General features: G+C 44.7%; 1 protein-coding gene across 2 annotated transcripts in view; it reads left to right on the top strand.

The window, feature by feature from the left end:
• Nucleotides 1-27,313, top strand: part of WASHC1 (WASH complex subunit 1) — a 58,143-nt gene that overhangs the window by 12,329 nt on the left and 18,501 nt on the right. The window contains exons 3-4 of one of the 2 annotated variants that reach the window (XM_088652328.1): nucleotides 12,180-12,334; nucleotides 15,142-15,202. In XM_088652328.1, the coding sequence (XP_088508454.1) occupies nucleotides 15,195-15,202 (8 nt within the window). In that variant the 5' untranslated portion in view covers nucleotides 12,180-12,334; nucleotides 15,142-15,194. The remainder of the gene's footprint in view (nucleotides 1-12,179; nucleotides 12,335-15,141; nucleotides 15,203-27,313) is intronic. The other variant, XM_035126792.3, reaches the window with a different exon arrangement.

The following is a 27,313-nucleotide window of genomic DNA, read 5'->3' as shown; positions in this document are numbered from 1 at the left end:
AAGCTATGATTTGTTGCTGATACATGATCCATGGCTTACTTTTAACTGTGGTTTTGTGTTACGTTTGAATACAGTAGTAGCCTTACTTAACCATGGTTTGTTTAGCTACCCCACCCCAAACACTCATCAAGTTACAATGGCCCAGGGCAAGAGCTGCTGGAAAACAGGCAAAGCTTTAGTGAAAAAAGATGTGGCTTGCCTGTGGGACAACTCATTGTTGTTGTAGTTTAGTCGTTTAGTCGTGTCCGACTCTTCGTGACCCCATGGACCATAGCACGCCAGGCACTCCTGTCTTGCACTGCCTCCCGCAGTTTGGTCAAACTCATGTTCGTAGCTTCGAGAACACTGTCCAACCATCTTGTCCTCTGTCGTCCCCTTCTCCTAGTGCCCTCAATCTTTCCCAACATCAGGGTCTTTTCCAAGGATTCTTCTCTTCTCATGAGGTGGCCAAAGTATTGGAGCCTCAGCTTCACGATCTGTCCTTCCAGGGAGCACTCAGGGCTGATTTCCTTAAGAATGGATAGGTTTGATCTTCTTGCAGTCCATGGGACTCTCAAGAGTCTCCTCCAGCACCATAATTCAAAAGCATCAATTCTTCGGCGATCAGCCTTCTTTATGGTCCAGCTCTCACTTCCATACATCTCTACTGGGAAAACCATAGCTTTAACTATACGGACCTTTGTCGGCAGGGTGATGTCTCTGCTTTTTAAGATGCTGTCTAGGTTTGTCATTGCTTTTCTCCCAAGAAGCAGGCGTCTTTTAATTTCGTGACTGCTGTCACCATCTGCAGTGATCAAGGAGCCCAAGAAGGTAAAATCTCTCACTGCCTCCATTTCTTCCCCTTCTATTTGCCAGAAGGTGATGGGACCAGTGGCCATGATCTTGGTTTTTTTGATGTTGAGCTTCAGACCATATTTTGCGCTCTCCTCTTTCACCCTCATTAAAAGGTTCTTTAATTCCTCCTCGCTTTCTGCCATCAAGGTTGTGTCATCAGCATATCTGAGGTTGTTGATATTTCTTCCGGCAATCTTAATTCCGGAAGAAATATCAACAACTCATAGTATTACGTATTGCATTACTGCAATAATTGCATTACCGCAGGGATGTGAGATTCCAGGGATTCTAGGAGCTTATTTTAAGGTTGATGTTTCCTTTGGGATGAGGTACAGTGAAGACTGTGGTGTCTTTATGATATATGGTTTATTTACATCCTGAGCCTCTGATGGAGGGGGTCACAGCATTAACACCCCAAGATGGTCTGTCTTCTCCCATAGCCACAGCCTTGGATTTCAGCAGAAATCAGGCATGGCTTTATCTCTTGGCCTTTTCAGCCTGCCCCTTTTTCTTCCAGCTTTTAGCTCACATAACTCAAGTCTCCACTCTTAGCTTTTGTTTATTTCAGCAATTGAATCTATGCTGGATCCAGGAATTAAGAAGCAGGGCTCAGGCATACAGCTTACTCCTGCTCCAAAAAAGCAAGCAAGCAAACCAACCAACCCCAGACCCTCATAGCAGTATGCTGAACAAACCAAGACTAAAATGGGCCATAGCTTAGTATTATGCAAAAGCAGCCACTGGCAATGTGATATACATCCCATATTTTGAATCAAAGTAGAACCCCCCCCCCCTTTGAGCAGCTGTTCTACTCTACCTGGCAGGGAAATGTATGTGCAGCTTTAGATTACCTTCATAATGCTGCAGAGTTCTCATTGCCTGATATGTAGGTCAGCTGTCTCTAGCAGCCAATACTTGGTGTGGGTAAGCGTTCTCTGATTCATCCATCTGATTATATTTCCTCCCTTGGATTTTTCTGGGGAGATTGCCAGCATGGGTCTTGTGGGTTCTGGGGGTTTGTGAATTCTCTCGCACCACAGTCTCACACTGTCCAAACAAGAAAGGCCACATCTCATCTTGCAGGCTCAAGGAATTCCCATGTTTACATAAATGTGTGATTTCCTTTTTCAATCTTTCACTTTTCTCCACAGCGAGGGAATGGGCAGGGAAGGAAGCATGCAAACCCAAGACTTTCTTCCCAGATACAGTTTGAGAGTGGCTGCGCCTTTGCAAGCACACTGCTGTAACTGTCTGCTACTGTAAAATGTATGTTTTCCAAATTGGAGAAGTTAATGAAAACGTCAAAAGCTTTGACACGTTTCATCTCATGCATCAACATAATATAAACCATTCAGCTGAACCAAAATATTTAACACTTGTCAAGTGTTCTTGTTGGAACTTCATTTAATGCCCCATCCTTGGTAGCTGGATTCAAGTCAGTTTAGTTATTGCTCAAAGGTACAGGCATTAGTTGTGAAGATCCCAGGAGAAGCACCATTAAAGGGATGGACACTCATTGTTATATGAATGAATCTTTGCTTGCAAGATGAATTAGGGTAGAAGTGAGCATCATCTTCCATACTCTCTTATCACAATGAATCTTCAGGCATTAACAAAACATTTCGCAGCATGAAATGTTTTTCTTGTAGAATGGGAGAAGGTATTGTTTTCCAGGTAGGTAGTCATGTTAGTCTGTTTCCGAAAGAGCAGCAAAGAGTCTTGTGGTGCCTGAAAGGCGTAACAAATTTTATTCTGACAAAAACATTTATGGACTAGATATACATAAAATGTCCTAAATTGCGAGGCATATATACACATGGTTTAGGAAGGATGTGTGAGAATCTTAAGTTTTGATACTAGTGGAGTAAAACCCCATTACTGTACTGTATCTCTATTCTGGCCACAGGTGATAGAACTGAACTTACTGATACATTGTAATTCAGTGGTTTCATGCTGGCTTCTCCCTTTGAAGTTCCTTTGCTCAAGAATGGCCACTTTAAGGTAATTTATAGGTGGAATAGCTCAACACTTTTGCTGAAGTATAGTCAGTGCTGAAATTTTCATAGGAATGGGAGCAGGAATGGAAAAAGATCTGTTTGAATGCAGCAAAGTATGTTTTTTTAATGGTTGTTAAATCTCATGTAGTTCTCAAGGGAGCATTTCGGCATCCAGAGAGCACTTATGCTCACCTTTTGCCTGATGAATGAGAGACAGTGCTTACTTGACTTGTAAAATAATAAAATGTAGTAAATTGGGGTTGTTTACGGCACTACATGCACATTATCTCTGTAATCCTTATAGACACCAGGAAAGCTAGGCTAGTATAATTATCCTCTTAATAGTGGCTTTCTTAAGGACTGCTTGTGAGTTCGTGGCTGAGAACTGGAGGCTTTCTGACTCACTTAGCTGTAGCTTGTTATTTTTATTTATTTATTTAAAAAACCCAAAATGCAAATTTGGCACCTGTTTTTTTTACAGTCAGCTTTCTTCAACTTTATCACTGCTCAACAGGCAGCTGCCCGGACTGACAGAATTTTAGGAGCACCAGGGTTACCATCCCATCCCAGAAAAACAGGGATTCCCCAGATTCCAGTTCCTTTCTCTTCTCCATGCATGTAATGGGGATTTTAGGGGATATGGAGCAAGGAAGGCAAATCATACTGTCCTTGCTTGCGATATCCCAGGAAGGCAAATCATACTGTCCATGCTTGAGATATCCCAGACTCTTATTATGCTTCATAGCTTAAATGCCCTTGTATTCAAATGAGGGATGGGACATGACTAGTTATTATTTTATTTCTTGATTAATTTAATAATAATAAAAACACCGCTTGATTGTAAGAAACCTCAAAGCAGTTCACAAAAAGATAAAACAATAACATCTTGGAAAAAATAACAGCCATAATTAAAAACATACAAAAGTTAAAATACTAAAACAGATTAAAATTACCCCAGCTTTCTAAGCATCTGGGTAAGGTAAAGGTAAACCTGACCATTAGGTCCAGTCGTGACTGACTCTGTGGTTGCAATGCTCATTTCACATTATTGGCCGAGAGAGCTGGCATACAGCTTCCAGGTCATGTGGACAACATGACAAAGCCGCTTCTGGCGAACCAGAGCAGCGCACGGAAATGCCGTTTACCTTCCCGCTGTAGTGGTACCTATTTATCTACTTGCACTTTGACGTGCTTTCGAACTGCTAGGTTGGCAGGAGCTGGGACCGAGCAACGGGAGCTCACCCCGCCGCGGGGATTCGAACCACCAACCTTCTGATCGGGAAGCCCTAGGCTCTGTGGTTTAATCCACAGCGCCACCCACGTCCCTAAGCATCTGGGTAGGCTTGCCTAAACAAGAATGTTTTTAGCAGGTGCTTTAAAAAGTACAGTAAAGACGCCTGCTTGATCTCAATAGGCAGAGAGTTCCAAAGTTGCAGGTGCTGCCACACTAAACAATCGAGTTTTTACAAATGCGGTGTGGATATTCTGCGGCTGCTTTATTATTCTCATTGAGAACCAGCCTGATTAACTTTCAGGTATAAAGCACACACTTGCAGTAGATTAAAGAGGGTGGACAAGAGTTACAGCGTTCCTCTTCTTTCTCCCGAGAGTAAACTGTTAAGAAAACAGCAAGGTTGTGTTCTTTGGCTGCAGAGCAGGAGAGCAAAGCAAATTGTTTTTTTAGTGCTGGAAAGCAATTTTGTCTCTTAATAACCTCAGTGCTGACCCCATCCTGAGATAATCTTTGTCCAGAAGCAACCCAACCTGCCTTTATTTTCTAGCTTATTGATTTCCAGGGCAAATAAAAAGCTGGGCCCGAAGAAATAGGACACGTCCCTTGGCAGCCGTTCCCATTGGGGTGTTTCCTACTGGTGATTGCTAGGTGCTATTAAGACCCACTTCCTTGCAGCTTTGGGGGGGGGGTGAGAGGGGGGGAGGGAGAGAGAATACAGAAGCACTCAGGGCTGCCTCAGTTGTTTGTAAGGAGCACATTGGTGGGGCATACTTCTATATCAGCTTTGGATTAAAGTGGCTTCCCCTCCGAAAATTGAAACACTGAACAAGAGTTCCTGCAACTTCACATGACCTTTAGTTCCTGGATTTCCTGGGGAGAGAAAATAGCTATGAAGCCAAGTTTGGGGAGAAGACATGTTCTTTATCTAGATACCGTATGGACTCTACTGTGTCTTCATATGACACTTCTACTTTAATTTTTCTAACACGTAGTGTGGGGCAGGGGCAAGAGCTCAGTTTTGAAACTTATCCAACATCCTCTCCACAGAACCTATTCCTGCTTTATGTGGCAAGGGTTTTTGCTTTGCCATGCACTTGACATAGATCACAGAATGTGAAATTGAATATCACTCGGGTGATGCTGTGATCTAAACCACTGAGCCTAGGGCTTGCTGATCAGAAGGTCGGCGGTTCGAATCCCTGCGACGTGGTGAGCTCCCGTTGCTTAGTCCCAGCTCCTGCCCACCTAGCAGTTCTAAAGCACATCAAAGTGCAAGTAGATAAATAGGTTATGCTCCAGCGGGAAGGTAAACAGCGTTTCCGTGCGCTGCTCTGGTTCGCCAGAAGTGGTTTAGTCATGCTGGCCACATGACCCGGAAGCTGTACGCCGGCTCCCTCGGCCAGTAAAGCGAGATGAGCGCCGCAACCCCAGAGTTGTCTGCGACTGAACCTAATGGTCAGGGGTCCCTTTACCTTTACAGTAGCAAGCCATGGCCATTCAGGGCATTGTGGCATGTGTTCGTCTGCATCCTACAGTTTTCCATTTTATAGTTTATAACATCCGTTTGCCAGGCATATGCCAGTGCATGTGTGGCAGCACCCTCATTGTGCCACATGAATTGGGAGCAGTGGTATTTCTTCAGTAGGGTAAGATTATGCTTTTATTTACTTCTATCTAGAAGGACTCGAGAAACAGAGCCATCTAATGTGCTGTTGTTCCTTCAGACTCCCCAAGCATGTCTTCATAAACACAAGAAGAGCCTGCTGAGTCTGCCCAGTGGCTCATCTAGTCCAGTGGCCAACCAGGTGCCTGTGGGAAGCCTGAGGACATGAGCACTCTCGCCTCCTGCGGTTTCCAGCAACTCGTGTTCAGAAGCATTATCTTGAGTACTCTGACCATGGAGGCAGAGCATATTTGTTGTGGCTAGTGGATAAGCTAGTTCCCTCCACATAAAAAGAAAAGTAAGCTTAGGTCAAATACAGAAATATAGCCACCATGCCTTCCAAATTCCAATGAAAATCGCTGAGAAATGGGTATTCTGAATTCACCTCCTAAGAAAAGTCCTAAAATTGGGGTAGCAAAAGTGGTGCCCTCCACATGTTGGACTGCAACTGCCCATTGGCTCTGCTGGCTGGGGCTGATGGGGGTTGGAGTTCAACAACACGGACTGTCTTTTTCTTAAAAGCGCTTTTTAGTGTGGGGTAGGGAGTTTTGCGTCTGGGCTCTTAGACAGTGAGGCCTCGGTGCCTTGCATCCATAGGACCAGATAATGAGGAAGTTAGCTTTGAAGCTGGCCTTTCCCAGTGTCTTGTCTATTACTGAAGAAAATAGAAAAGGATGTCAAGATGGCTAAGGTGTTCCTTAAGATTGGCACTTATCTGTCTGGAAGGAAGTATATTGTGATTGAAAGGACAATGAGGGTGAGACAGTTCTTGCCTCACTGCTCTCTTTCTGAAAGGTGATGTGGCAGCCTCTTTTCAATAAAATATCTGGGCAAATTTTTAATCTATATGCAGCTGGTGGTCTCAGATATTTAACTAAAATGTAGATTCTCCATCAGGATGTGTGTCTAGAATTCCAGGGAGGAAGAGGGGTTCTCCCGACACATGATATCAAGCCTGGGGTGAGGACTGGCAGCATCATTTTTATCATCCTGCTGTGACTTGGGAAGATTTGTTCACTTTCTAATGCCAGCATCAGGTTAGTAGTGGAGTCTATAAGCCATGCCCCTTACAAAACAGATCCCTGTGTTGAATTTGATCCAGTCAATGCCGGTACATACTATACCACACCCTGACAAATCCACCAATATTCATTGGTTCCCCCAATCATGGCTTGAATTTGCTCAACAGCAACCCAGTGGAACAGGGATTTTTAAGCTTAACCAATGAAAATCACAGGCTCAGGAGTGCACCTGAAACAAATCACTTGGGGTTTTTTTGTGCAAAGCTTAATGGTAACATGAAAGTTTATAGAATTTATAGGAGATAAGTTACCTAAGATAAATATCTGAAAATAAAGCAAGTTACATATGATGAAATTTAAAGCATCTTAAAACCACTGGATATAACTGAGCAATGAATTAGTGGTTTAATAATGGTATGAACTAATGTATAGCATTGGAATACAATCAGTCTCCTAACTCCCTTGAGCTTATCTGGTTGTGAAGCAGTTCTATGTTCCCTAGTATATTAGATTAATAAAATTCATAGTTACCAATCAAAGGCAGTAGGCTAGGCTTTGTGGTGTCCAGTTGGGTGAAGCACGCAGAGCAAGGCAAATAACACAGCAAGAAAGAAAAAAAACCCTGAATACACCAATTAGTAAGAGAACCAGGAGGGTGGACTTTTCCATCAATTTTGCGTTGATTTTGTTATGGGTACACCCATGTAAGATGTAGACTGTGAATTACAATAATATCTGTTGATGGGGGAAGTAAGTAAGGAAGTAACCCTCCTTTATCAATGGGTTTCCAAACAGGGCACTTTGACGCATCCCAGCCTTGGCTTGACAAAACATGATATGCTTTCACCTTTGTTTTGGCTTTGTGACTGTTTTTCTGCTGCTGTTACCATGATGCCAGCATTTCAATTAGTACAGCAACAAAAATTTGCAGAGAGATCCAGGTAGCTTACACAAACATGTCACAGACACAACAGTGGCATCCATCTTGATCCATCATGGCTGCTCAACTTGCCATCATAACTACTGGTTATGCATGCGTGGCTAGGCCCAGGTTAACACCCTGATGGTGTCAAGGAATGGCTAAATTCCCTTGTGGAACTGGGACTACCATATCTGACAAGGTTATGAAAACTCTGCTTGTAGCAGCCAATGGATGCTGCTAGCACTTGAAGGTCACTAATACTCTTCATGCAAAAGAAGGAGGGGTTTGAAAAGAGTGGGGAAGCTGTGGTCTTCCAGCTGTCGTTAGACTTCAGCTCCCACCAGGATGAAAGCCTTAGTCCAACAGCATCTGGGGGGCCGACAGGTTGCCCACCCCTGTCTTAAATGTTGAGCTGTTAAGTAGATTGAGAAAAAGCACAGATGCCCTTCACAGCCCTACAAAGTACTCTGGTGGGAACCAAGAGCTGACTTGTCTAAAGCACATACGGGACTCTCTGTGTTAGCACCAGTTATTTAATGCAATGGGAGATAATTTGAGGCTTTCTTTTCTGATAGACACTGACCCACAAACAAAATTAAACAAGCACACATACAAGCTAGCAAGCTGCCTAAGAAAAGGGTTTCCTGGCTGCAGAACAGATAGAGTCAGTCAGTTTTAGTTGACCAAATACTTTTGTTGTTTAGTCGTTTAGTCGTGTCCGACTCTTCGTGACCCCATGGACCATAGCACGCCAGGCACTCCTGTCTTGCACTGCCTCCCGCAGTTTGGTCAAACTCATGTTCGTAGCTTCGAGAACACTGTCTAACCATCTCGTCCTCTGTCATCCCCTTCTCCTAGTGCCCTCAATCTTTCCCAACATCAGGGTCTTTTCCAGGGAGTCTTCTCTTCTCATGAGGTGGCCAAAGTATTGGAGCCTCAGCTTCACGATCTGTCCTTCCAGTGAGCGCTCAGGGCTGATTTCCTTCAGAATGGATAGGTTTGATCTTCTTGCAGTCCATGGGACTCTCAAGAGTCTCCTCCAGCACCATAATTCAGCTCCTGGGCATCAGTGAACTAAAATGGAAGGGAATGGGTGAATTCAGTTTGGATGACTATCATATCTACTACTGTGGGCAAGAATCCCGTAGAAGAAATGGAGTGGCCCTCATAGACCAAATACCTTAGAAATCCATAAAGTTTCTGCTACAGGGGAACACTGAGTGTGTTCAAAATGAGCTCCTGAGCTTAAAACTTCTCTTTTTTGTTGTGTGTGTGCATGTTCCTACAGGTGGGGAGAGTGATGTTGCACTCCAGTCTTGCTGGTGCACTTCCCATGGGCATCTGGTTGGCCACTGTCAGAAAAGAGTGCTGGACTAGATGGACCCTTGGCCTGATCCAGCAGAGGTCCTTCTTTCTTATGTTCTTGTTTCCCATTTGATGTCAGCATAGCTATAGCCTTCTGAGGGCGGGGGAAGCTATCACATAATGCTCTCATGCGACCTCACATTCCAGAAAAGCCGTTGTGAAGATGGCTGACCGGGAACCTATTATGCAGCTAAATGGGCTTCAGGAGGATCTTTCTCCCGCCATCCTTCACAGACACGCTGCAGTCCACCTCGGCGAAATTTGCAGCCACAGTTTGGAAACTCGTGGTTTAAACCATTTGTATGTGAACATTTTGTCTCTTGTGTGAACCAGGAAGTTAAACATTCTGCGTTCCAGCTGCCTGCTGGAACTACTGGAAAAGATAACCACCATATCTTTTAAAACTGCGGAACTGTTTGCCTCTTCTGCCAGCTCCTCTGTGTACTTGGTCGGGCTGTGCCTGCCCAGTTTAATTAGCTCATCCTGAGACTTGGGAAGGAGGGCACAGCTGGAGATAACAATTCCCTGTTGGGGCACTTGCCCACTTCAGATCTTGGGAGGATAGCTCCACCTGGCCTCCCTTGCTACAGAACAATGCATTTTGACAGTGAATGTGGCCCAAAGCTGTTTGAATTAAGTTGATATTGGTTCTTAAAATCTTTATCCAGGCTCGGCTCATCGGCACAGAAGCTGTATTTAGAGAAGTGCCAGGTAATGAGAACAGCCGAACAGCCTGTGAAGTGCAATCTGCTGGAGGGCCTAATTACACCTATACTTATGCTTCCCCCCCCCCCAGCTCTTCCTTCCACCCATCAGATGATGATTAGACCTATTTATAGGGGCAAGTTTCTTATTATTCAGTGCAGTGAAACTCATGCCAATCAATTCAGTACCATCTGCATCTTTGATTGCTGCTTAATAACACCATGGAACGCAGTTTAATTAAAGCAGGGTATAAATAGGCTTCAGCTCCCCCCCCCAAAAAAACCCTTCATTTTGTCTTACCTAGGTATCTGCCACCTCCTTGCTTATTCTAAATAAATGCAAATTGAAGGTTGCTTGACTTGGAGATCAACACATCTCCACCCTCAAATAGCTCTGCTGAATCAAGAGTTTATCCTCCACTCTCCAAAGATTTATCTATCTGATTTGTGCTTCTTCAGAACAGAATGCATAATGCTTTCCCCCATTGGATGCAAATACAGACAAGAGGACCAATAATCTGCTGGGCAACGCAGATAGGATTTGACAGAACGGCAGTGTAGCTTTGGAAGGATTTGCATTTTCCAAAACCTACACGCAAATATCAAACTGCTAATAGAGCTCTAAGGAACAGCATTTTGTGGGTGTGCTTAAGAAAGCTTGGGCAGAATTGCTGGATGTTTTCTGTGTCCACAAAACTTTCAAATCTGAAGTCTGCTACCATGAAGGGCTTGTGACAACTACCGGTATCCCCTCCCTCCTCTTCGTCCAGAGCACTTCTATTGCGAATGGTACAGGTACCACAAATTGGTAGCAGATCTAAACTCCTCCTAGGACAAACACTAGGGAAGCAGGGACAATTCATAGTACTAATATGCAACACTAAAAATTATCAGTACAAATTGAGATTACCACCAGCAAAATACTGTTGTGGATGATCCTCTTTGCAGTTCATAGGGGATATCTTTGGACATCTTTAGAAAATTGCAGTGGAACTATCAGACAGGGTCCAGACATTTATTGTCCTCAAAAGGTTCTGAGATCTCTCTACAAGGGACTCATTATACCATGTAGGCTGTGCCTGCACTTTCTAGGATTCTTGAATAGCCAGCCAAGTGGACGCAGCCTTTACATGGACAGTTTGTATGCACATAAGCCCTCTTGGACACTGTGCTAAAATTTTGTCTCAAGTGGGATCAAAATGGCTGATTCTGCTCTCTGTGTGTCCGTTCAAACAAAAGGTTAAATGCACTCCTATATCTTCCACTTGTGTTTGCTACTTCCAGAACCTCAGCACAAGTTGCTATTGTTTTTCAACCTGAGGAAGCCCACTGTGGTTAGCTGTGAGGCCCTGTGTTCCAAAAAAAAAGTGTTCCAATTCTTCTACTTGACATCCCTGTTGTCCTACTACTTCTCATCTGGAAGCGAGGTGTAGCCCTCTCAAAATGGGCCACTGCTTGGCCCACTTCTGTCTGTCACAAAGGGAGATAAAAGCCTCTTTGACAACTTTTCATTTTTTTAAAAAAAAACATCGCAACTTCAAGGGTGTTTCTGGCTTCTCCTGCCAGTCTGTCGTTTTGAATTGATACTGCTCAACACTCCTGACTTATTTTGATGATGGAGCTGCCAAATCCTATGACCCACTGTCTGATGCTCTCTTTATCACTTCTTCATGGGGGGAACAATCTCAGTACCAGAAGGTGGTGGAGTAAATTCCTGTTTGTCAGATGGGTTCTGTTGGCCTAAGCTTTTTTCTTTTTCGTTTGTCTTACCAATCTGCCTTCATCTCCTAGTAAGAAATAAATCCCACTTGGACTTCTAGACACGTGCTTCTAGAGGAGTGGAGCTGGTGCTAGAGGTTGGCTGGGTCAACCCAATGCCTGGGGCCCTGAGGTTCACTCTGATCTTCTCAAGCACCCAGTGGAAAATGGAGGGTTGTGTTCCCCCCTCCAAATCCTCTGTAGCCTGACAGTCCCCAAATCCTGGTACAGGCCTTGCAGAGGAGTAAATTGGGGAGCTCTAGTTCAATGTAGCAGCACTTGGATTTTTGCAATTACTAATATTGTGTACAAATAATGGTTAGTGGCACTAGTTAGTACAAAGGGTATGCAACTAACTCACTAATGCAGTTGCATCTGTGAATTTGATCTGCTCTTGCATCTTTGAAATAATTGCCATGGGCTTGTGATCCCAGACCTTCTAGAAGTCCAAAGGGATGGACTTCGAGGTAACAATCAAAGCTACGCAACCTTTTGGAGCTGGTTGTCGGACCATTGTCTCTGGCTATTGGCCATGCTGGCTGGGGCTGATGGAAGTTGTTGTCCATAGCATCTGGGGGACACTAGGAGTGGGGAGGCTAGAATAGAACTCTGCTCCTAGGAATCAGGGTGCTGACATGGGCATGAATAAACTTTTAACAAGTTGTTGGTTGTCTTCTCAGGCAAAAATGGCTACTGTGACCCAGAAGTATTTCCTTGAGGGACAGACGTACTCTGTTCCCCTCATCCAGCCTGACCTCCACAGGGAAGAAACTATTCACCAGATAGCAGATGCACTTCAGTACCTGCAGAAAGTCTCAAGCGATATCTTCAACAGGTATGGTTCAGCCATATTGTGTGGTAGGAAACGGAGAAGTACATTTGGGGGGGTGCTTAATCACCCACTTAGTTTTTTTTAGCCTCTGGGTGTCTGGCAGTCTAAGAAGTGGGAGAAAGCTGGGATCGGAATAGGCCTAGATTGCTGCCTGCCCTCACATCTCTGCGTAATGGATCAGTGTTGTGAAAGCAGCAGCTCTGTGAGTCCAAGCAGCCCTTGCCCTTGTCCTGCTCCCCGCCCCCACAACAGAGGAGGTTGATTAATGCTTAACAAATTAAGGATTGGACAGTCTTCCCCTGCCCCCCCCCAAAAAAAACACACACCAGATGATCAAAATTCTGATAGCTCTCTCAGCAACAATAATATGTTAGGAAAGTCTCATGTAGGCCCTCTGCTATGCAGAAATCCAGTCCAGAATCTTTTCCACAGGAATGTTGACAGTAACCAAAATTGTGTTCAATATTTTGCTTGGTGCCACCTGTTCAGATAGTCTAAAAGGGCCCTGTTCTGCATTCCTTATTTGTGTGTGGTTGAATATCTATAGCAGGCGTGGGCATCCTGGCCACATTCCCCCATGCTCAACCTTCTGGGGCCATCAAGGTTGGCCAGGCATGCTCCACTCTCCATGCTGGCAAACCAGAGGCCTTATCACAGGTCAAGAACACGTTTCATTTACATGAATGTGTAACAGTAGAGGAGGATGCAGAGCAGGGCCAATTAAGAGGTATAGCAAGGATGTGTGTTGCCTGGACAGAGTCCCAAATACCATGCAGAGAGACCTTGGGCCACATTCGGAACTCCAGGCCTGAGGTTCCCCACCCATGCTATAGCAGGTAGCAGGGCCTTATAGCAGTAGCCTCATGTTTATGGAGCAATCTCCATTTCTGTCTCCCCCAGTAGCTTTTAGGAAACATGGCAGAGCCTGCCTGCCTTGTAAAATGAGACTGAATTACTATATTGGGCAGTTATTGCATTATGATTTGAATTGTCACTGAGACACAAGTGTTACTCTGACGTTGCATGGGTTTTTTTTAGTCTATTAAGTACTGCTGTTCTTAAACAGAGTGTTGTGTAGTGTAGTGGGCTGCCTCGAGCATATGGAGACGTGGGATACATAAATGGTCTAAATTAAACAAATCAACCTTCCAGTTGCAGCAGGGCTGTCAGAATTTGGAATACCACAAATGGGTGTTGGGGGTGAGGGTGCCACTTTCCAAATATAATTCAGCTTTCAAGAAAGCGGGTGCGATTTAGACTTCAGGCGTTCTTTGTTCTTACAGTGTTAATTCTGAGCACTGTTAGGCTGTGACAAATTAAGTGCTGTTGCATCAACAGCTACACCGACTGCAAGATCTTATTTCCGTACCCTTGTCTACATGCACATCACAAATGTAGCCTTGGATCTGAATGATTTTAGAACAGTAATGTGCACTAAAGAGGCTAGTCAACTGTTGAGAAGGGTATAGCAAAGTCACTTCTTACCCACCCACCCACAAAATAAGTAAATGTTAAAAATGCAAACATTCCCAGAGGTCAGGAATTGCAAGTAGAGCTTGTGCTGTTGCAGTCAGGTCTTGCTTGCCATAGGCCTGTCAAGTCCAGCATTCTGCTGTCATAGTGGCCAACCAGGTGCTTATGAGAAGCTCACAAGCAAGACATAACATGAGCTTAGCAGCTTTCTGATGATCCCCAGAAACTGCTATTCAGGGGCATTCTGCCCCAGATGCTTCCCCTTGTGCAGAAGCAGAAGGCAGAATGTCAGGAAGAGATGTCTACAAGATAATGACAAAAGATAGAGGCAGGACTCCAGTTCACAGGCGGCCCTTTTTCTTGAAGTGGTCTTACACTTTATGCTGGGGTGACTAACCTGCAACCCTCCAGATGTTGCTGAACTACAACTCCCATCAGTCTCAGCCAGCCCAGTCAGGGATGATGGGATCTGTAGTCTGGCAACATCTGGAAGGGGGCACAGGTTAACTACCCCTGCTTTTTTAGCCACGGGAACGTACGAGTTATTTCTGTATACCGCAGTGCCCCTCCCATCCTTCCCTGGGAGAAAGGGCTCCCTCTCTTTGCATGCCTGTCACACTCAAATCTCGGAACACCAGCCGTGGCACTGCTCCCTTACTCTTGAGTGCACTTCTGGCTTGTAATTACTAATTCTTTCCTACAACAGGAGAGACTCCATCAAGCCTTTTGTTTGCTTTGCCTTTCCTTGGAGCTCTCTGATATAATTAATAATGATTCGGTAATTATGCAGCCGTCTGATTAAAAGTTCCATAACCTTGGGTGTTCTGTGCCAATCAGAGGGAAAGCTTTCAAGGTGAGACTCTCACCACTTAGCAGAGAATGACCTTTTCTTTCTGCTATCTTGAGATAAGGTGTATGGATCTCACATTTTGGGGGGGAAGGGAGCTCTGGCTTATCAGGGGGAAGCGTTAAGCTTTGAGCCTTCAAAGAGAGTTTTGCTGAGGGTATGGATTGGAGTGCCTCTGGTGTGCATCTGCAGTGAACTGGTCGAAAGGACTCTGGGCCTTATATCACACCATCACAGGACTTCTTTGGGATGAATGTGCACTAAGATTTTCCCCTCATCCTAAAGGTGTTTTTTTCTGTAATGCAGGGCATTGTAATCATAGAAGCAATTGCTATTAGGAGAATAAAATAGTTGTTTTCTGCTGTGTAGGCATACCATTCCGTAATGGCTGGCAACACTCAGCAGCAACATTTTATGAGCCTTACCGGCATAGCCGCTTGTGGGACTTACAGGGCGTTTTGACTCCTTCCCTGTCCTTTCTTTATTGCAGTTAGCAGGACCTCATAAGCAACATCCACAGAGGGCCAATCCCAGGGATCTTGGATGGAATTGCAAGTGGCATCAGCATATTTATTAAAATGCAGCGTATATTTCAGGACAAGAGTCAAATGTCATTGAATGAGAGCCATACGACCACCAATTAGGGACCAGTGCCCTGGGAGAACAGAGCTTTGTATCGCTTAAGGACAACTTGTTCTAGCATCTCTGCATGGTGACTCTCAACTCCCCAGGAATGCGTGTTACTCACTGCATGTGTGTGCTTGCTGCCCCCTCATGTGTATACCCTCTAAGCAGTTGCATTCTGGGAAATGCCAAGTGCAGAAGGTTGATATAGTTAGCCCCTACATGCTTCGACTCTAAATGCCTGGTGTATTTAGCAAATCTGGCTGCAGTTCTTCCTTTACCCATATATTATACGAAGGTCAGGCTTCAGAGGAACGCTCTTCAGCTTGCTAGGATAGTTAGCACTTAAATGGAAGGGAAGGGCCAGAGCGGAATGGTAGAGTGTCTGCTTAGCATGCATGCAGGAAGTCCCAGCTTCGGTTCCAGGTAAAGCTGGAAAATACACCTGTCTGAAATGCTGGAAAGGTGAGCTAGTTGGACCAGTGCTTTGACTCTGCACAAGGCAGCTTCCTGTGCTCATACATAGCACATCCAGAGGGAGTCCCTGCGGAAGTTATGTCCTTAATCAGCTTTGGCTGTGGTCAACTTCCTTAAGTGTGGAAGGGTCACGCTTGTCTGGACAGGTTGCTCTAGGGTGGGATCCTCTGTCATGGGAGCTTGGTCTGGAAGTGTTTGGCTTGCTCAGCTACCCACCCAAGAGCTGAGCATAGAGGAGGCACTCACTCCCCAGGAGGAAAGAGTTGTAGAGATGTGAAGGCTCAGGAAAAAAGTGGGGAGGGGACCCCCATTTTCCTTAGTTTTTCTCCTGAAGCCTTTTGTTTACTTTGTTTTGGCCGAATAATTGAAAAGTTGGACTGTTACATGTGAAAGGATAGAGAAGCTTGTTTCAGTCCCAGCAAACCTTCAGTTTTTAGATGTCCATGCCTGGATAGCTCAATTAGTTAGAGCGTGGTGCTGATAATGCCAAGGTTGCAGGTTCGATCCCTGTATGGGACAGCTGCATATTCCTGCATTGCAGGGGGTTGGACTAGATGACCACCAGGGTCCCTTCCAACTCTCCAATTCTATGAAATTTGACGACAAATGCAAAGAAGCAGCCATTGATAGTGATAGCTCAGCACAGGAGACATTAAATTGGTTGGTGCCTGGCAGAACCTGTATTTGGGAACTTGGTGTGAAGGATGTACCTGGCTTGCTCAGGTGAAATGGAGCGCAATGGGTTTTTTGTGGTGGGTGGGGTGGGGCAGTGCTTCTTTTCCATTATAAAAATACCCTTAGATATTAGCAGACGTGAACAAATTTGACAACCATCTCAACATCAATGCTATCTGCACACTCCTTTAAATAATTCAGCAACACTCTCACCAAGGATGTTTATCTCCGGTTGCATGATATACCGGCCTCCTCCCCACCCACTTTTTTCAGGTCTCTTGTGATTTGCAAGAAGGCATCATATGCAGGTTCCTTTGCCAGTCTTGTTTATCTTAATAAAAGCAGGAAGGCCTGCCTTTTCCCATCACAGTCAACCACTAAGCCCTCCCACTGGAGTTCAATTTCATGATCTTTTCTTATGGGTACGTTTCTTCCATTCATTGGGCCCCCAAGGAGCCGATTCAGAGAAGTCACTTCACTTTACAGGCATGACTTCAGTCAGAGGTTTGGTGAGGAGGGAGCTGTCTGGAAATATAACACTCTGTAGCTTGAAATATCTCTTGCTGCAAACTCCCAGCAACAAAGTGGGGAGGGAAGGGAGAAGAAGTGCGAAAGGTCTGCTCTTCACACTTGGATGGCAGATTACGCTATCTCTCCCTCTCCCCCTCTCTCTAGTCTTTCCTTTTTGACTAAATGTACTGTCAATGGGCCGTGTCTGAAATTAGAAAAGGATTGGAGGCTTGGGGGGGGGGCACGTAAAGTCTTTTGTTAACAGACTCATGAAAAAGGACAAATCTCTTAGTAGTTTGGGGAGAATAAATTTCTCTGTGACCGGAAGAGATACAGAACAGCACCAAGGATTTTAGGAGAACTACACAGTACCCATAACTGCATGGACAGATTTATTACCGTATTGGCCCGAATATAAGCAGTACCCAAATGTAAAGGTAAAGGGACCCCTGATCATTAGGTCTAGTCACGGACAACTCTGGGATTGCAGCGCTCATCTCGCTTTACTGGCTGAGGGAGCCGGCGTACAGCTTCTGGTGAACCAGAACAGTGCACAGAAATGCCGTTTACCTTCCCGCCGGAGCGGTACCTATTTATCTACTTGCACTTTGTTCTTTCGAACTGCTAGGTTGGCAGGAGCAGGAACCAAGCAACGGGAGCTCACCCCGTCACGGGGATTCGAACCGCCGACCTTCTGATCGGCAAGCCCCAGGCTCAGTGGTTTAATCCAGAGCACCACCCGTGTCCCACCCGAATATAAGCCACACATTTAAAATTCAAGAGGGGAAAAGAAAAAAAGACAATACCTGAATATAAGCCGCTCCCTTAAAATTCCGCAGGCACTCACACCCGTTCCGTTTTACCGTATGTCTGTTTCATTAGCGTTATCGTAAAAGCCAGTTTTTGTAAGGTGGCGATTTAAGCCACACTTTAACTTTTCATGGTCAGAATTTGGGGAAAAAGTGAGGCTTATATTCTGGCCAATACAGTATGTGTGAACACAACACAATTTTATTGAGGGAGGTAGCAGTTTTAAAAACCAATGTTTTTAAAAGAGGTATTGTTAGGGGGTAGCCGAGGGACTCTAAGCCTTGGGTCTTTGGGGCAAGATGCCAGATCTCCAATTCTTACCCTAGGGTTGCCACACGTCCACAACTTCCTGGACATAGCTGGTATTTTGCCCTCGTAAACAGTGTCTGGGCAGAAATCGCTGGAATGGCCGGGATAATCTGTACGGCAGCTCATGTTGGAAGTGTAGATTTTGTCAAATTTCATTAAAAATAGCTCAAGAACTCTTTCTTGTTCTGAAGAAGCTCAACAACTTTGGGCAAAACTCAACAACCTTTGTGTCCATATTTCCACTTTTTAAAACACAACAACCCTATCTTACCCCCTTTTAAACTTAAATTTTGTTTTCCTACTTTAAAGGGTGGGTGGTTGTGTGGCAAAATGCAGTGCTAGTGATACCCAAGTTGACTATCTTAATTTGCCCAGGGGCACATGATGGATTTTATTCAGTACTCTCATTCCTGTGGATTTTTGGCTGCACATTGGAGCTTCCCCTCCCTCTCTTTAAAAAGAAAACTTCAAAAGAACTAACACCACCAGCATTATTTTACTTTTTGAAATGCTAGAGCAGTGTGCAAGCCCCTTCAGATCAGGGATCTGCCTTGTGCTTATACTACTTTGTAAAACACCATGTAGACAGATAAACTAAAATCTTAAGAACAAACGAGCTGCTTATACTGACTACAAAAAGGATAAGGGAGTTAGACAGGAAGACCTATAGGAAGGGCAAAGATGAGGATGGAACAGCAGGCAGAAAGATCCAAGACAAGTGGCAGAACGAAGAATGCAAACAAGAGGTTGGGAGATGAGAAATGGGTAAAATCAACAAAGGGAACATTGCAATAGCGCAGATGTACGATAGCAAGAGACAGCTGGAAGAACAGCAGCGTTGACACAGAAGGAAGACTGGATCTTAGAGATTGCGCAAATGGAAGTGGCAAACTTATGAACTGATTTGAACTTGAAGAGTGAAAAATATAGAGGAAGGAGAAGTTGTAGGAAGTTAGAAGTGTGCAGTCTACAAAGTGTATGTCAGAAGTGCTACTTTTTTTTTAAAAAAAAAAAGGACTGTTTTGCATCTCATCCTGAACATGCAGCTGTAATAATACCCATGTCAGTGTCATTTAATGAAGGCTGACGCCCGAGTCAGCTTCCTTTTATATACTCTGTTTAGTGCAGATCTGACAACCATCTTCCAGTCTCCAGTTTACCAATTGCACAATAAAGTTTCACAGATTTTACATGAAGGTCACAGTATTATAGATCTGTACAAGAAACATACGTTGGCAGCTGTCTGTCTCGGGAGATAATAGAAGAGTGTACCTTTGGGGGTCAAGTCAAGGTGTTGGAGAGTTACAATGCCTGCTGTGGCTGTAGAGACCAATATGGAAGAGACATGTTTTGTTGCAGTTGGGGCAGAAGAAGGCATCCGTGCTGATGCAAATGTACCATAGCGTTTCTTCTTTCTACACTCCTCCCAGTGGTCATTCCTCCTCTGGTCACTTCTATGGATTCATGACCTGACTAATTGTCTCCAGGCGCTGTTGGTTGTTGAAATCTGACCTTACCTGCTGAATTAAAGCTCGGTTAAGCAAAAACTCTTTGAATTTTCTGTGCATCTGATAAGATCCAATTCAGCGGGTGTGATTGAATTTTCACAAGGCACAGCCGTGGAACAATAAGAAAAGCTCTTGGATCCGGGGGAATTAATCATTACATAATACAATTGAAATATGGGTCAAGTGAAAGTGTGGGTGATCCCTTGGTGTCGTCAGTCCCAAGCTGTGGGATTTGACTTTTGACTTCCATGTGTCTCTTGATGACTTTTTAAAATGTCAACAGGCCTATGCAATTGTTTAAAATCTTCTTCAGCATCCAGTTATTTTAATGCTTGTTCTGTACAGCCAATAACCGTATCATGCAAGTGTTCTGTTCCCAGGCCCCCCATGTGTCCACAGAGCACATATAGGCAGTTTTTTGCCCCGCCTCAATTTCACCTCTATTCTGCCTTCTTCTGGGTCCATTGCGTCAATTGGATGTGCCAAAAATGGTCTCCACCTATATTACTTTTAAGAGTTTTTAAATGTTGCTGTACACCTTTCTGATGTTTTGCAAGAGGGCAGTATGTAAATAATTTAAGAAAGAAATAAAATAGTCCTCCACACACACAAAAAAATAGTTCTATACACACTGAAAATTCCGTTTGGTTGCAGAAGGGGAGGTTAGGGTAGACATCTTCCTCTATTGGACATACTGGCTGTCTGAATGGGTCCCCCTCCCTTGTATGGGGGAGAATTCAGTCGTGTGAGCCCCCCCCCATTGCTACTTGAAGTGGTTCAGTCCAGGCAGAGGACTGTTCTCTCTCAGAACCAGGGGCAAGGGGGCTGTAGCACACATTACACATCAATAATGGAGCTGCTGGCTATCCCAACTTCCTGACAAGTTTCCCAGCATGTAGGCTTATCATCTGTTACGTTTTCAGTGTACATATAAACAACATAATGTGTGAGGAGCCTTGTTTAAAGACAGCTTTTACCCATGACAGATGGCCAAGTTGACTTGCTTTTATACTAAAAACCTCCAATAACTTAAACCATTGCTTGTTTTTAAATGTCATTATGATAACAAAAAGTGGGTGAGTGTGCAATGGGGCTTTTTAAAATAATAATGCAAGTGAAAAGCTGAGTTAACATTAGATGCCTGCAACCGCAACTTGCAAAATGTATATAAACTGTTTTTTCCAGAATGATAGATTTTGTGTACTTATGTAACTGTCTGTTCAATATTTCCAAGTCAATTTTACAATGTTTAATTCTTCAAAACAGTCAGATGAGATCTTGCTTTGTTCCATCACTGTTACTGCATCAATAGAGAAGTTGCCCATCAAGGTTATGAGCAGAATTGGTAAACATACCGAGAATCACCATAGATTTTCTCTCCCAGACCCATTTAAACTAGTGCTCTGTAGAAACTTGTTCTTTCAAAGGTGTTTTGTTGCTGCGAAAAAGGCTTCCATTTTTCTGCTGCTTTCTTGGGTATTATTTATTATTATTAATATTATTAATTGTCTTTTATATCCATCTCAAGGCAATTGACAAACGTACCCTTTAAACAGTGACAATACCAAAACAAAAACCCACAATTAAAAATAGGCTTAGAAACAAAAATGAACATCCAACGCAAAATAAGCACCTTTTAATCCAGCTGGGAAAATGTGTCAAAACAAAATGTATTTAATAGTTTCTGGAAAGTACACACAGTGGATGCTCTAGCTACACTGAAAGCCTTGCTCTCAGTTACTGTGCAGTGAGCTACTGATATTTTGGGGTCTTTAATGAGAAACACTACTGCAGAACGCAGGTGGTCTCTCAGGTAACCCAATCCTGATCTGGATAGGGCCCTTATATGTTAGTACCCTTTTTCACCTCCATCCTGTGCTCTTAAGGCGATGTCAGAAAGGAGCCCTGAACTGCATGGAGGGAACCTTGTCCATTGCTCTCCCTACCCTACTCCTTTGATGGGCACCACCCCTCCCAGAAACTAGTGCTTTTGGAGGAAGGAACTGCATAGTGGACTCATTCTGTGTGGGCAGGGACGTCCAACTCCCAAGACAGGGACAGGGACGTCCAACTCCCAAGAGATTGCGATCTACTCCCGGGGGGGACGACGACTGGCAGTGATTTGGAGTTCAGAGTTGTTGGTAGGGGAGGATCAGAATGTTGTTGACCTTTGGGGGGGGCATTGTTATAAACAATGCAAGTGATCCCACAATTGACCACGGTAATCTGGGGGTCGACCTGTCGATCGCGGTCGACCAGTTGGACATCTGACATTACCTGAGCATCGTAAGACGGAGAGGGTGTATGGGGTGTTAGGGGAGGAAGAGTACCTCTGGTGGGGGACACGTTGTGCTCTTTCTGGGGTAGTTTGACCACCTGTGGTCCCCGCCCTGCACTGAGCTCTCACCTGTGGCTACTAGAAGCTGTCAGCATACGACAGTGGCCGCACCCTGAAAATGGCTTTGACTGGACGGCTAAGCCAGGTGAGGGTAGCCGATGGGTCTCAAACCCTTGGTAAGTTAGGGATTTCCCCTGCATGCAAAGATAGGCTTTGATCGGTTGAGCGGAATAGACCCATCCAGTAGCGCGTCCAATGGTCAAGGAGGCGTGCACATGCTGCAGAGGGAAGTGAGGGGTAGATGGGGTTCGTCAACCTGGGAAGGTAGCCCATCTAGGAAAAGGAAAGCTCTGATTCTAAACCTCCGCTGCCTCACTGGATATCTTTGGGAGAAGAAAAGGCTATGGAGTAAACCTTGCACAAATCCGGAGTGGAGTCCTTAAGACGGTCAGATGGCGTCTTGTACGCCTCCTTCTGGCAACTGCTGCAGCCATGCTGGTGCCAAATGTATTGCTCTACTTTCCTTTGGACCACATCAGCGAGGCCAAGAGGGGGGGGGTCTTGTCAAGTGGGCAGCCCTGGACCTCCAGACACATTGCTCAGACTTGCGCCCGGGAGCTCACTCTGGTGTTGCCACTGCAGCAGTTTGACTTTACCTCTGGAGGAGGTGCACTCCATTGTCGTTCAAGACAGACGGATGCCAGCAACAATAAGATCAGGCATCCCCAAACTTTGGCCCTCCAGATGTTTTGGACTACAATTCTCATCTTCCCCAACTACTGGTCCTGTTAGCTAGGGATCATGGGAGTTGTAGGCCAAAACATCTGGAGGGCCAAAGTTTGGGGATGCCTGAATAAGATGATGTAGCCCTTCCCTACTGCAGCAACATGAAGAAGATATTTTAAAAAGTGGAGGTCTGAGAACTGATACCTTTTTAACTCTCTGAGGAACAACTCTATTTAAATGCAAAGTTCGGATATCAAAGCAAATAGATAGGGCGAAAACATGCCCTGCTGAATCTGCTGCAGGAAAAAAAACATCCCTTTATCCATGTTCTGGTAAGTGTATGGGTGAGATGTCTTTCTGTCTGCCTGTGTGCAGCCTGACAGCTCTGATCTTTACAATTCCCCACAAGGCAGTTTAGCACCTCCCTAAGTGGGACTGTCTGCTAGCATTTCAGCACCTGCAAATCAGGCTCAAGGAGTAATCAAAGTGTGATAAACATTAATTAGGATAATCGCCAATAGCTTAATGGGGGTGGAAGAAGAAATCTTGATTACGTTTTCCCCCTCATGGGAATCTACCCGGCAAGTTTTTGATTGCACTTACTCAGACATGAAATAAGAGGTGGAGAACCTGCTTTGAATGTGAAAGGGGGAAAAGAGGCAAAGAAGTACGGTAGGGCTGGGGTGCCCCCCCCCCCGTGACAAAGAGTTGAACTTACTGGTACAGTGGTGCCTCGCTAGACGAATTTGATTCGTTCCACAGGTCTTTTCTTATAACGAAAAATTCGTCTAGCGAATCCCATAGGAATGCATTGAAATTTTTTTGTAATTTTTTTGCCCATAGGAACGCATTAATTGAATTTCAATGCATTCCTATGGGAAACCGCGATTCGCTAGACGAATTTTTCGTAAAACGCATTTGTCTAACAAGGCAACCTCCGCTAGAAAAAACCTTTCGTTAAACGGAAATTTCGTTAAGCAGGGCATTCGTTAAGCAAGGCACCACTGTATTTGGCTTTCCTGTGGGGGGGAGAACACACACACACACAAAAAAAATTGTTGCCTTTCAAACTTTTGAGGGGAAATTGGCATTCATAATGGGCTTTAAATGCATCCCTGATCACTCGTAAATTGCAAGTGTCTGCTGTTTTCCCCTGTGCTTTCATGAGCAAATCATAGATTGTATAGAAGTTTTGTGGGGGGTTTTATTGAATATGCAGCACTCTCCAAGGGCACCAGTGTCTCCAACTCTCTCCTGGCTCTGGAAAGCCATTGCCGGCCTCCCTCTGCCCCTCCGCAGCAGGAACAGCAGTTGTCTAAGCTGGGAGCATGCTTGAAGGAGAGAATCGTAGAATGTTAAAGTTGGGAAGGGACACCCAAAGGTTGTCTAGTCCGACCCCCTGCACTGCAGGAATCACAGCTGAAGGAGAGTCCTGCAACTTCTGAGGAAGTCCATTCCTCTGTCAAACAGGTTTTACCATCAGAAAGTTCTTCCTGATGTTTAGTCAAAATCTCCTTTCTTGTACCGCAAGTTGTAGCCATTGGTTTGAGTACTACCCTCAGGAGCAGGAGAGAGCAAGCTTGCTCCATCCTCCATGTGGTTTTGTATATGGCAATTTAATCATTGGGACTTGCAGTTATTTTTATTGTTCATAGTTTAGTAAGTATTGTAATTGTTAAGAGTGAATTTCTAATTACCGTTTGCTGATGTTTTAAGAGTTAATTTTATAGCGTACTATTATATTCCAATAGATTATTAAATATTACTTTATTTGATATAAGTCGTTTTATTTTAAAGTTACATTTTATTATGACCTTTTCTATTGGATCAGATTATTATAAGCTGTGTGTTCTTTGTGGTATACAGTCATACCTTGGTTTAAGTACGCTTCGGTTTGAGTACATTCAGTTTAAGTACTCCATGGACCCGTCTGGAACGGATTAATCCACTTTCCATTACTTTCAATGGGAAAGTTCACTTCAGGTTAAGTACAGATTTCCGGAACCAAATGCATAGCTGCCAAGTTTTCCCTTTTCTCATGAGGAAGCCTATTCAGCAGAAGGGAATTTCCCTTAAAAAAGGGGAGAACTTGGCAGCTATGCAATTGTGTACTTAAACCAAGGTACCACTGTATTTTGATGCTGTAAATCGCCTTGTGCATAGCAATATTGAAAGGCGGTATACAAATTAAAAGTGAAATGAAACTAAATGAAAATTCATCCTTGGCAATGCATCGCAGTAGTGCTGTGGCCGCCCCACACTCTTGAACTCATATGCGCGTGCACACACACACACACACACACACACACACACCTCTGCCCACCCCAGTGCTGAGTCTATACTTTAATTCCCCTGTACTGTTGCCGCCCAAACCAGTGATGTTGGGGGGTGGGTTTTCCTGTGCATGCACAATAATTTCTGTCTGGATTTCAGCCTTGTGCTCACCCTTAATTTTTCCGTTTTGCATGTATTAAAGATGGGCTTCAGGAGCTCCTATGCTAGGCATCTGCCAACCTGCAAAACCACAGGGCATTCCTGTTGGCGACCGCTTGGTTTCAGCGCACAAGGCTGGCAGCTGTACAGACCACCTCTCCCTCCCCCTGGCTTCTCTCTCTCTCTCTTTTACTGCTCTATCCTATACATATGCAGTAGGTCTTAGGGGGACAGTCGTTTAATACTTGAGCTGTTTTATCCTCTTGTGCTGTTCATTTCTCATTTTGTTCTGTAATGTTCTTTCTCCTTGACTGATCATTTACTTTTCTACTTGAGACATGAAATTGGAGTTGCTTGGTATTCTGGGGAGGTCTACTTCGCAGCTTTCCTTGACGTTTCTGGTGCTCAGCTGTAATTGCCTAACCTCCCATTCTTTCGGGGGCCCTCTCTTTATTGGAGTGAGTTATTGTTAGTCGATTTGTGCCTGCCTAGGACCCAGCTACTGATTACAAATGACCCTTTGATGACTTATCTGCCTCAGGCAGTTAGTGCCGGCTGGTCTCTTGTTTATCGAGCAGTTTGGCACATATTAATTGCGAACACTGACCTTCATTTCTGAGCCATCCCTAGCCCTGTATTGCCCTGTGAATCCAGACCTTATAAACCACACTGGCGTTCACTCTCTTTAACTCCTAACATGGTCTCTCTGTCTTATTCAGGCCCCTCTTCCATCATTGCATGCATCAAATCCAAGGGATGCAAGTGGCTCTGTGGTCTAAACCACTGAGCCTCTTGGGCTTGCCGATTAGAAGGTTGGCGGTTCGGATCCGCACAACGGGGTGAGCTCCTGTTGCTCTGTCCCAGCTCCTGCCTACCTAGCAGTTTGAAATCATGCCAGTGCAAGTAGATAAATAGGTACTGCTGTGGTGGGAAGGTAAACAGCATTTCCGTGCACTCTTGGTTTCCATCATGGTGTTCTGTTGCGCCATAAGTGGTTTAGCCATGCTGGCCACATGACCCAGAAAGCTGTCTGTGGACAAATGCCAGCTCTCTTGGCCTGAAAGCGAGATGAGCGTCGCAACTCCATAGTCGCCTTTGACTGGACTTAACCATCCAGGGGTCCTTTACCTTTTTTACCTGCATCAAATTCAGCAGCAACAGCTGCTACCAGAGCATCGGTGCCTCATCTCATTAGACAGAAGGCACTGCATAGTTGTGAAGCGCACTGATTAACAAAGTTACCGTATTTTTTGCTCCATAAGATGCACTTTTTTCCTCCTAAAAAGTAAGGAGAAATGTCTGTGTGTCCTATGGAGCGAATGTCTGGTCAATTGCTGGCATCCTTTCTGGTCCCGCCCCCTTCCCCACGCCTCCATTGTTGAATGTTCTGCAGACAGAGGCTGTTTGTTTCCCCAGCAACATGTGACTGGCTGATTAGATTATCTGTCTGAAAACTGTAGAAACAGCTCCCTTTCCTTTCCTAAAAATGATGCAGAACTGTGGGTTGAACCCCATAAAAACAGGATTTTTTCCCTTTGCAAAGTAAGCTCAACAACTTTGAGCTGATCCTAAAAAAAGAGAGTTTTCCCCTTTGCAAAAGAAGCTGCACAACTGTGAGCTGATCCCCCCAAAGACAGGGTCCCCCCCGCCCTCCTCTAAAAACTAGATGCATCTTGTGGTCAGGTGCACCTTGTGGAGCGAAAAAATATGGTGTGCTCTCACTTGTGCATTAAGAGTATGGATTAACAAAGTTGCCACAAAGCATGGAGATTCTGGAAATGTACTGGTCATCTGTATACAGGTTAGAATAGGGAGCTTATGAAGAGGCCAAACGGCCAAATCCAGTGTCCATTTAAGTCCAAGGGTAGCCAATGTTGTGCCCTGCAGATGTTGTGGACTAACGTCTATCAGCTCCAGACAGGATGGTAAATGGATACACCCTGAGAGATGTAGTCCATATCAACCATAGGCCACCATGTTGACTACCCTGATCTAGCCTTAGCATCCTGATTTCAACAGTGGCTAACTGGATGATTCTGAAGGACCAGCTAATAAAGGCATGACGGCAACAAGGGCCTGCCCTGCTATTTGCCTGCTGGTATTCAGAGGTACATGGAAGCTGAACATGGATATTTTTTCAGAGTCTTAATGCCAAGGTTGCTGGTTCAATCCCCATATGGGACAGCTGCATACCCCTGCATTGCAGGGAGTTGGACTAGATGATCCTCAGGCTCCCTTCCAATTCTTATGAT

This window comes from Zootoca vivipara, chromosome 9 (assembly GCF_965207765.1).
Source record: "Zootoca vivipara chromosome 9, rZooViv2.hap1.1, whole genome shotgun sequence".
Classification (NCBI taxonomy): domain Eukaryota; kingdom Metazoa; phylum Chordata; class Lepidosauria; order Squamata; family Lacertidae; genus Zootoca; species Zootoca vivipara.
The sequence above is the reverse complement of the archived record's forward strand: the minus strand, read 5'-3'. Positions and strand labels throughout refer to the sequence as shown.